Consider the following 11824-nt stretch of genomic DNA (forward strand, 5'->3'; position numbering starts at 1 on the left):
CCTTAACCCTCTTGGGCATGAAGTTCAACAGAGCTTCACATGTTGCCACTGGAGTCCTTTTCTACTCCTCCATGACGACATCACGGAGCTTGTGTATGTTAGAGACCTTGCGTTCCTCCACCTTCTGTTTGAGGATGCCTCACAGATGCTCAACAGGGTTTAGGTCTGGAGACATGCTTGGCCAGTCCATCACCTTTACCCTCAGCTTCTTTGGCAAGGCAGTGGTCATCTTGGAGGTGTGTTTGGGATTGTTATGTCGGAATACTGCCCTGCGGCCCAGTCTCCGAAGGTAGGGGATCATGTTCTGCTTCAGTATGTCACAGTACATGTTGGCATTCATGGTTCCCTCAGTGAACTGTAGCTCCCCAGTGCCGACAGCACTCATGCAGCCCAAGACCATGACACTTCCACCACCATGCTTAACTGTAGGCAAAACACACTTGTCTCTGTACTCCTCACCTGGTTGCTGCCACACACGCTTGACTCCATCTGAACCAAACATGTTTATCTTGGTGTCATCAGACCACAGGACATGGTTCCAGTAATCCATGCCCTTAATCTGCTTGTCTTCACCAAACTGTGTGTGGCGTATAGTCTGAGCACTACTGACAGGCTGACCCCCCCCCCCCCCCTTCAAACCACTGCAGCAATGCTGGCAGCGCTCATACGTCTGTTTCCCAAAGACAACCTCTGGATATGACACTGAGCACGTGCACTCATCTTCTTTGGTCGACCATGGTGAGGCCTGTTCTGAGTGGAACCTGTCCTGTTAAACCGCTGTATGGTCTTGGCCACCGTGCTGCAGCTCAGTTTCAGGGTCTTTGGCAATATTTTTATAGCCTAAGTCATCTTTATGTAGAGCAACAATTCTTTTTTTCAGATCCTCAGAGAGTTCTTTGCCATGACATGCCATGTTGAACTTCCAGTGACCAGTATGAGAGAGTGAGAGTGATAACACCAACTTTAACACACCTGCTTCCCATTCACACCTGAGACCTTGTAACACTAAAGAGTCACATGACACCAGGGAGGGAAAATTGGTTAATTGGGCCCAATTTGGACATTGTCACTTAGGGGTGGACTCACTTTTGTTGCCAGCGGTTTAGACATTAATGGCTGTGTGTTGAGTTATTTTGAGGGGACAGCAAATTTACTCTGTTATACAAGCTGTACACTCACTACTTTACAATGTAGCAAAGTGTAATTTCTTCAGTGTTGTCACATGAAAAGATAGAATAAAATATTTACAAAAATGTGAGAGGTATATCTGTGAAATACTGTATATAACGTGGCTAGCTGATATCCAGAACTTACCAAGTCCCCTCTTAAAGTGGTAGTAAACAAATTTTTTATACTTTTACCTACAGGTAAGTTTTTAATATAAAGCTTACCTGTAGGTAAAATGAATATATCCTAAACAGTGCAACCAGTGACATCACCGGCGCTTGCGCTCTGATGGAATGGCATACCCATTCCGTTTCTTCAGAGCTGTGTACTGCGGCTGTAGCACAGAAGTGACGTCGTCATGGCTACGGCCATTCAGCTGGCTGCAGCCCGGGAACCCGGAAGGAAGACCAGGTGAAGATGGAAGCCTGTGCAGCGGTGACAGTGCGCCTCTGGAGGGCTTCGTTCTCAGATAAGTCTTTCATAATGTGACATTACCTTGCAGGGGAAAATCTTTATTTTTTTTTTTTTTTTGTTTGCTACCGCTTTAAGAAAATCAGTATTTATGAACATCATAATGACAATTTAAAGCTGAATTCTAGGCAAACTGCTAAAAACTAATGTGGGGCTTGTTTTACCTGTCAAAGGATTAGAATTTTTACACAGCCCCATCTCACATGATTTTTCTCTGCTGCAGTTAAGTATCACATACAGGTCTTCTCCAAACCTGTGCTTGGACAGTAAAAAGAGAAGCAGCTGACTGATTAGGTAATCTCTCTGTAACTCTGCTCTTTCTTCCTATCAGCACATCCCTTTCTAGCACTGCAGCACAGTTGTTAGATTCTTGTGTTGCTTCTCCCTTTCCCAGACTGAGCTTTGCATCAGTTTTCCACAGGTGACCACACTCTGGATAAAGCCAACTCTTTTATTCCATCATTCTAAAAGCATAGACCGCAACTACATGTCGGGAGAAACAGAAACAAACACGTTTCACTCTGCTGTGCGCTTAAACATAGCATGTGCTATGCTGTACTGGCTCCATGTGCTGCTTCTCCATTTACCAGTCTGAGATCTGCTGTAGAAGGCTGATACCAAGTCAAATTCAGGTACTTACACTGCTTGCATTTAAAACAATACATTTACTTATGTATTAATGAATACAGAACTGCACTTATTTATGTCTCTTATTTTTGCTTAGAATTCAGCTTTATAAAGTGTGTTTGCAGGTTTGCAATGTATAGTTAGTGTTTTTCTTTCTGCAATAAATAAAATGAGACTCACTAAGTGTTCCACAAAACAGGGGGAGCTACTGAAAGGACAGATGATGCAGGCTATTTATCGGATAACAGCACTTTGTCTATAAAGTCCAGTGAGAGTAATATCCTGCTGTCTGCCTGTAAACGAAAAGATGCCCTGCATCACTCAGAGAGCGAAGAACATATTTGTGTCTTGGATGCATCGAAGGAAGGCAATGTGGCCCGATTTTTAAATGTACGTATTGGACTTAAACATTAATGTAGTATTATTGTGCAAAGACAGAACAGTTTTGTACTGTTACACACTGGGAAAAACAAAGAAAAATCGCTTGGGCTGGCCATGCACAGTAAAATCACTTGATGGAGGAAACTCCTCTGCTAGCAATTGCATTCAGACAGCTGTGGCACCTGCAGCTGCCTGAATACCCAAACAGTGACAGCATCTGATGGGATGCAGTCACTGTGTTTGGCGGATAATGTTCCACCCAGTTCAGTGGATTTTTAAAATTTAATTTTTGTTGAATCAGTTGTCCTTGCAAGGCCAGAGCTCGAATTTTGTCCAATTCAGGAGGAATCAGCGGAAATTTGAGTTATCACTGGCCAGCTTGTCTTATCCTGTGAATTAATGCAGCTGCTACTCTTGGAGTCCAAAATAAAACTGCACAGAATGAACTTGCCAGCATTCACTTTTTGCTCCTTGAACATATTACCTGGCACAGATGGTTAACTACAACCAGGGCCAAGCTTAGGCTGAGGTAGAGGGAGGAGGGGGCACTTTGGCATCTTCGTCTTGGATTCCAGAGGACCCTAGCCTTGCACTTGAGTATAGCCCAACAGGACACACATTTTTACACAAGTGACTCTAATTTAACCTGGTTTAGCAAGTTATAAAGAGACTAAATGGCTTAATCACCCACTAATTTCTTTATTATCCTTTGATCACTGTATAACGAATATTTATTCATGATTCGTTAAGGGCCACAGGATCAGTAGTTATTCTGTTTCCTTTAGGAGGATTTGGACACTGGCAAACAAAAAAAAAAAGCCATTGACCAGTCAGGTACAACCTTTCCTTCTCCCAGCATGCTCCAGTTTTTTGCTATTGTTTTAGGAAGACAGACATCTTTTCTCTACTGAGACATTTACCCCTTTTATGCATTTTTACTAGCCTTTTTCTTTTCTCCGAATATTTTTTCTTCAATCAAAACTCCATCTGCACAGTGCAGAACTAGGCTCTCTATGCAGCTATGTGGATCTGAAAATCTTTGGCACTACCTTGGAGGCCAGACCCTGCTGGACTAAAGATTATGGGACTACTTTGGAATGTGGCACTCAGGCACAGAATTTTTCCAGTTGCCCTATCCAATCATTAATTTACTGTGTTATTCATAGAGCACTTGCCAGATACAGAGCCATGTCACTGCTTATGGTGCCCCATAGTCTCTCTTGGTTCTTATCCATACATCATAGGTAGCAGAACTTTAAGTGATACTACACTTTGGTAACTTTTACTGTTGCCATCTTGTCCCTATTCTGGGTAACATGCTGAGAATTATTGCTGCATCATAAGCTGGAGTGTAGCACTCATGCTTACTCCCCACTTTGCTCTCGCTACTTTTCTTCAGCACGAGGTAGCATCTTCCTACTACTGCTGCTTTCTAAAGAGCCAGGCACTTAACACCCTGGTTGCTCCTTGCAGCTGCCTACAGCGACCTGGATATTTCCAGCCATTAGGCAGCTGGTTGTTAGTAAACCAAGGTGCTATCTGATGTTTGCTGTTGCATTGTTCCTGGTAAAAAGCAGGAACAGATCTGATCCCAAGCACAGAAGAAGCAGTCCTGCTGAATAGTCGCTTCGGCTCACAATCCAAACAAGTCTTTCATAGCGCCTTCAGGTGCAGCCCCTTCCTCCATCTTATCCAAGGAGTTCTCCGATGCCATGCAGGATTTTTTTTTGCTGAGTTTCCAATAAGATTGCTAACTCAGAATGCAGAGGTTATAACTGTCTGCTTACACGCCTTCCCCATCAGAATCAATTTCTGACATACATGCAGTTGTAGCTGCTTCAGTGGCCTCTGCTGCAGAAGTTCCCTTTTTGATTTACTTTGTTCCTGAGGAGCCTCATTCAGCTTAATTAGTTACCAGGCTTAATAAAACCATTTTGGCACTTTATTGATGCAGTACGAGACGCATTTTAAGTGGAACAACCAATGATTTAAACTACCTGCTCTTGGGCTTTCCCAAAGGCCCCAAGCCTGTCAAAATGTTTCCAGTTAACTCCTTGTTTGAACCTGTTCTGTACTTACCTTTGGAATTATGGAGTGTATGTGTGTGTATATATATATGTATTATATATATATATATATATATATATATATATATATATATATATATATATATATATATATATATATGTGTGTGTAACCTTTACTTTACTTTCAGAATCCACATTTTCTATGGGACACTGTAATCAATAACCCACATTTGTGGGATTATTTTGTAGTATAAACGAGATTTGTTAATTTGCACACACAAAAGTATTTTTCTTAACAAATTTATTCAAGACAATGTTGCAAAAATGAATACACCCCAATGAAAGTCTTAGGCGCGAAGCTAAATTTAAGACAACAAAATTCTAATTAACAAGAATTCAACAAACTACACGTGAGTCTAATTGTTCATTAAACAGGTGTCCAGCAGACAGGTAATTATGAAAGGGCGTTACTTAACAAAGAAATCCCCTTCCCATTTCATGCTGTCAGCAATGGCACAACATGGAAGAGAAATGTCACAAGGCCTGAGAAAGAGAAAATACTTTCTTTACACAAGAAAAGTGAAGGCTACAAGAAGATCAGCAAAGCTTTACTTATCACTTTAGAATACTGTAAAAAAAGTGATACAACAATTTAACAAAGATGAAAATGCAACCATCTCACAAAGAGGTCCTGGCTGTCCATGGAAGTTAACACCTCAGCAGGAGTATCTTCTGATGAGAAGGGTTGAAGAAAATCGTCATGCAAGTTCACCGCAATTAGCTAAAGAAGTAGAAAGCGAAATTGGGGTGATTGTTTCCCGTGACACAATATTGCATACACTGCAGAGGAATGGCATGCATGGGTGTCATCCACGAAGGAAGGTTTTCCTAAAGTCTGCATAGAATTTGCCAGGGCCCATGCTGAAAAAGATGACTACTGAGACTCTGTACTCTGGAGTGATGAGGTCAAGCTAAATGTTTTTGGAACTGATAGCTTCAAAACTGTATGGCATCACAAAGGTGAGGAGTACAAAGAAAAATGCATTTTGCCTACAATGAAACATGGTGGTGGCAGTGTCCTTCTGTGGGGCTGCATGAGTGCTTCTGGTGTTGGGGAGCTGCACTTCATTGATGGTATCATAAATTCACAGATGCACTGCTCTGTTGAAAAAGAAGATACTACCATCACTCCGTGTCCTTGGTCGTCCTGCACTTTTCTAACATGACAATGATCCAAAACACACATCTAAGGCCATTATTGCATTTCTGAAGAAGAACAGGGTGAAAGTGATTCAGTGGCCAAGTATGTCTCCTGATCCGAACCCAATCGAACACCTATGGGGAATTCTGAAGAGAGAGTTGAGCATCACTCTCCATCCAGCATCCAGGCTCTAAAAGAGGTCGTTCTTGAAGAATGGAATTAGATAGATGTTGCAATATGCCTTCAACTTGTTCATTCCATGCCTAGAAGACTTGTTGCTGTTCTTACAAATCATGGAGGTCATACAAAATACTAGATGGAGTAATGTAGGAGGAGAGAGCGAGCGCGAGAGCGAACACTGAACCTTCTTTATTAGGTACACCTTGCTAGTACTGGGTTGGACCCCCTTTTGCCTTCAGAACTGCCTTCATTCTTCATGGCATAGATTCAACAAGGTGTTGAAAACATTCCTCAGAGATTTTGGTCCATATTGCCATGATAACATCACGCAGTTGCTGTAGATTTGTCAGCTGCACATCCATGAACCGTTGACACATGGCAGGATGGATCCATGCTTTCATGTTGTTTACACCAAATTCTGACCCTACCATCTGAATGCCACAGCTGAAATCCAGACTTCTCAGACCAGGCAACGTTTTCTAATCTTCTATTGTCCAATTTTGGTAAACCTGTGCAAATTGTAGCCTTTGTTTCTTGTTCTTGTTTGCCAGGAGTGACACCCAGTGTGGTCTTCTGCTGCTGTAGCCCATCTGCTTCAAGGTTGAATGTGTTGTGTGTTCAGAGATGTTATTCTGCATACTTTGGTTGCAATGGGTGGTTATTTGAGTTACTGTTGCCTTTCTATCATCTCGAACCAGTCTGCCCATTCTCCTCTGACATCAACAACGCATTTTCCTCCACACAACTGCCGCTCACTGGATATTTTCTCTTTTTCGGACCATTCTCTGTAAACCCTAGAGATGGTTGTATGTGAAAATCCCAGTAGGTCATCCGTTTTTTAATTACTCAGACCAGCCCGTCTGGCACCAACAAGCATGTCACATTCAAAGTTCCTTAAATCCCCTTTCTTCCCCATTCTGCTGCTTGGTTTAAACTTCAGTAAGTCGTCTTCAGCACGTCTAGATGCCTAAATGAATTGAGTTGCTGCCATGTGACTGGCTGATTAGCAATTTGTATTTATACAGAAGAAATGCAGCGCTCTAAAATTGATATTGGAATTAATAGTAGACACAGTCCAGTAAAACAACAGTGCTCCTTGTTTCCCAGTGTAAATGGTAGAATTTTGCACTAACCAGAACGCGCATGGGTAATGCGCATATATGTGTAAATCCTGAAGATCCTTTTCTCCACTTAAGGCTGGTCAGGTATATGGCTTGGAAGAATGGAGATGTTCCACCTCTGAGGAAGTGCGTGCGCACGAAACGCGTCAGGTGGGACCCTAGGACGCCGTTGACATCAAGCCGCCGGTGCCACGAGGAGGCCCGGCGGCCATTTTGACATCTAATAGGGTCAGTGTGTTTGCCCATACTTGGCTATTCTCCTGTATTCTGCACCTGTGCTGCTTTCAAATAAAGTTTTAAATTACTACACTATGAGTGCTCCCCTGTGTCTCCTGTGAGGAGCTTTTCCATCCTTGTAGCCCTTGGGATTCCTGTGCCAGTTCCTCGTGGAGGCTCATCTGGATCGTCATAGCTTTGACCTGCTGGATCATTTCCCACCACATGAGGGCGTAGGATCTCCATTCTTCCAAGCCATATACCTGACCAGCCTTAAGTGGAGAAAAGGATCTTCAGGATTTACACATATATGCGCATTACCCATGCGCGTTCTGGTTAGTGCAAAATTCTACCATTTACACTGGGAAACAAGGAGCACTGTTGTTTTACTGGACTGTGTCTACTATTAATTCCAATATCAATTTTAGAGCGCTGCATTTCTTCTGTATATGTATTTTGGGACTTTTTATGTGTTTTCCTATATGTTCAGCTGCTTGCACTATTTATGAGCGCTTACTATTTATCACCATCATTCCCAGCAATTTGTATTACCACGCAATTAAACAGGTGTACCTAATAAAGTGGCCTGGGAGTGTATATGCAGTAAATAAAATTTAAAAATAAAATTTCTTCATAAATTTAGGCCAAAATATATTCTGCTACATATTTTTGGTAAAGAAAATTCCAATAAGTGTATATTAATCAGTTTGCATAAATGTCATAGTGTCTACAAACTATGGGATATAGAATTTTTATTTTACTTTTTTAAACTCTTAATGGTGGCTATTAGCGACTTATAGCAGGACTGTGAGAGTACGGTGAGCAATCTGACACTAACTCCCACTTTGACACTAATACACTAGTGACTCTAATACAGTGATCAGTGTTGATAATATACACTGACACTGTACTAATGACACTGGCTGGGAGGGGGTTAATGTCTAGGGTCAATAAAAGGGTAACTGTGTGCCTAACAAGTATTTAATGTGTGCTGATTTTATGAAGTGATGTGCCGGTTTTTATTTCCTGCTTGCAGGGATACAAAAACCTGCACATTGCCGCCATCAGGACAGAGCTCTTTGTTGTTTACAATCACCTGTCATCCGCTGATCGCAGATCACAGCACAGATGGGGCGGGAGGCATGTGCCCTCCCTACCCCGAAGAGCGAAATCTCATATCAGGTACACGATCCAGCACAGAGCTGCAGGATGGTCTGCAGCTGGTCAAAGAATATAGGAAGAGTTATCGCTCCTGTTTATAAGTACAGTAACTAAATAAAATTAGCAACAGAGTATACAGTTCATATATTTGGACACAGGCACAATTTTCATACTTTTGGCTCTGTATGCCACCAGAATAAATTAAAATTAAACCATCCAAATGATTTAGAAGTGCAGACTTTCAGCTTTAATTCAAGGGGTTGAACATAAACATCAAGTACAAATTTTAGGAACTGCAACCATTTTTATATACAGTCCCTGCATTTTCAGTTGCTCAAATGTAATTGGACAAATGTATATAATCATAAATAAAATGTTCATTTTTAATATTTTGTTGAGAATCCTTCACTGGCAATGACTGCCTGAAGTCGGGAATCCATGGACATTACCACAGACTGGGTTTCCTCCTTTGTGATGCTTTGCCAGGCTCTAACTGCAGCTGTCTTCAGTTGTTCTTTGTGGGTCTTTCTGCATTTAGTTTTGCCTTCAGCAAGTGAAATACATGCAGAGTTGGGTTAAGATCAGGTGATTGACTCGGACATTGCAGAATATTCCACTTCTTTTCCTTCAAAAGCTCTTGGGTTGCTTTTGCAGTGTGTATTGAATCATTGTCCATCTGTACTGTGAAGCGCCGTCCAATCAACTTTGCTCCATTTGGCTGAATCTGGACTGACAGTATATCTCTAAACACTGCAGATTTCATCTGGCTGCTTCTGTCTTCTGTCACATCATCAATAAACACCAATGACCCAGTGCCACTAGAAGCCATGCATGCCCATGCCATCACACTGCCTCCACCATGTTTTACAGATGACGTTGCGTGCTTTGAATCATGAGCTGTTCCAAGCCTTCTCCTCACTTTTTTCTTCCTGTCATTCTGGTACAGATTAATCTTCGTTTCATCCATTCAAAGAATGCTTTTCCAGAACTGGTCTGGCTTTTTTTAGATGTTGTTTTGGCAAAGTCTAATCTGGCTTTTCTATGGTTTATGAATGGTTTGCACCTTGTGGTGAACCCTCTGTATTTGTTCTTGTGAAGTCTTCTCTTGTTTGTAGACTTTGACAATGATACGTCCACCTCTTGGAAAATGTCCTTCACTTGTCTGGATGTCGTGAATGGGTTTTTCTTTACCATGGAGAGGATCGTGCGATCATCCACCACTGTGGTCTTCCGTGGACGTCCATGACTTTTTATGTTGCTGAGCTCACCAATGCGTTCTTCTTTTCTCAGAATGTACCAAACTGTTGATTTGGCCACTGCTAATGTTGCTGCCATCTCTCTGATGGATTTGTTTTGTTTTTGAAGCCTTACAATGGCCTGTTTCACTTGCATGAACAGCTCCTTTGAACCCATGATGTAGGTTCATAGCAATAGATTCCAAATGCAAATACCACATTTAGAATCAACTTCAGACCTTTAACCTGCTTCATTGATGAAGGAATAACAAAGTAGTAGCCCACACCTGGCCATGAAATAGCTGTTGATTCAATTGTCCAATTACTTTTAATCCCTTGAAAAAGGGGGGGTGGCTACTCTAAAGAGCTGTAATTCCTAAACCCTTCCTTCAATTTGGATGTACATACCCTCAAATTAAACCTGAGTGTGCACTTTCAGCCCATATCCATTATATAACTATAGCTTGAATATGTTTTGGTAAATACCTGAAAAAAACTAAAATATATATGGACCTAACTGTATGTGTAATAACTATATTTGTGTTTTTAAAATAAAACTATGTGGGATATATAGAACATTTTGTTTAAATATTTAACACATTTTATTTTTTCCCCTAAACACAGCACAGCTGTTCACCAAACCTGTTTGTACAACCTGTTTTTGTAGAAACTCATTCAAAGAAATTTCCCTGGGTGGCATTTTTTACTAAGAGGTTTGTACCATTTTTTTTCTATCTGTCAATTTTAATTTCCACTGAAGACTGTTAGTTTGGTAATCTAAAAAAAAAAAAAAAAAAAAACTTGTAAAATGGAAGTCCTTCCTTTGCCCAATGTTGACAAAAAAAACATAATAAAAAAAACCTTAGCAAATACTAATAAACTGGATTGATGTATTTCTAGAGAGTTTCTTTTTGGCTACAGTCACTCCCATTGAACAATGAGGCTGGTGGGTGGAGCTCAGCTTTTGGGGTGGGGTCTTCAAAAATATATAGAACACAAGGATTCACTCCACGAGTCAGGTGTTTAAAGATCCATGTGTAAAAGTGCACTGTAAAGCACACTTGCCGTGTGCGCTTTTAAGTCCACATTAACCCCAGTCATATGGCAGGTGTTCTTCCTAGCCAAATGTTTTAATCAGAGCACTATTACCTTTGGGGAAAAAATTGCGCAGATACTAGCAGCAAAGTTAGTAATTGCATAAGATCCTTGGAAGGCAGTTAACACCACAGATGAGGAAAGTGGGCTGAAAGCCTAAAGGTGAAATATGGTGCTGGAGGCAGCCAGCCATGGAGCTCCAGGGAAGGAAAGTGGACTTTTATATGAAGAATACCTGTCACATACCTATTGCTGTAACAAGGAATGATTACATTCCTTGTGACCGCAATAAAAGTGATCAAATATAAATTAAAGTGACAGTGTAAAAATAAATTTAAAAAAAAAAAGTGATTCTCTAATTACCACATTGGTGTACTCCAAATAAACATCTTGGGTTACTTTAACTTTCTGGTTTTCTGAATAACTGTTTCAATATAGCACTTCCATTCTTGTATAACTGTATGTTGCGTATTTATTAAATATTTGTACCATTATCCTATTAATTTACATGCTTTCCTGTTATGCAGTCATTTCCTTTCTTTCTTGCAGCCACATAAAAGCTGGTACTGAACTAACCTGGGATTACAACTACAATATCGGGACTGTCCCTGAAGAGGAGATTGCATGCCTGTGTGGACATAAGACTTGCCGAAATATAACGATTTGACTATTAAATACGTAAACATTTGTACAACTAAAGGCTCCTTCATTTAAATCTCACAGGCTTTCATAACGGTCAGCCCCTTCTTCCTAGACACTGTAGTGCCGTCAATCCCAAAAAAAAGTGGGCAGAACTAGGTGTTGATAGCCATGTACCCTGCAACATTTTTTCATCCCACTATAGTGCAAGCAGACACCACATACTTGAGAGTGGCAACTCTGCTCTGAATTTAGCATTGCATTGCAGCATCATTACCACACCATCACGGGAAGCTGAATTAG

The 11824-nt window shown here is 41.0% G+C and overlaps 1 protein-coding gene across 8 annotated transcripts in view; it reads left to right on the forward strand.

Annotated features, from left to right (window-relative positions):
* The window catches only part of LOC149444317 (histone-lysine N-methyltransferase SETDB2-like), a 71498-nt gene extending 59928 nt beyond the window's left edge, over positions 1-11570 (forward strand). For 7 of the 8 annotated variants that reach the window (XM_089654680.1, XM_089654675.1, XM_089654681.1 and 4 more), the window contains 3 exons: positions 2465-2655; positions 10412-10500; positions 11432-11570. In XM_089654680.1, the coding sequence (XP_089510806.1) occupies positions 2465-2655; positions 10412-10500; positions 11432-11549 (398 nt within the window). In that variant the 3' untranslated portion in view covers positions 11550-11570. The remainder of the gene's footprint in view (positions 1-2464; positions 2656-10411; positions 10501-11431) is intronic. The other variant, XM_089654682.1, reaches the window with a different exon arrangement.
* The last annotated feature ends 254 nt before the right edge of the window (positions 11571-11824 follow it).

The sequence above is a fragment of the Staurois parvus genome, unplaced genomic scaffold (genome assembly GCF_062004578.1).
Source record: "Staurois parvus isolate SC_StPar_1 unplaced genomic scaffold, SC_StPar_1.0 ptg000789l, whole genome shotgun sequence".
Taxonomy (NCBI): Eukaryota; Metazoa; Chordata; class Amphibia; order Anura; family Ranidae; genus Staurois; species Staurois parvus.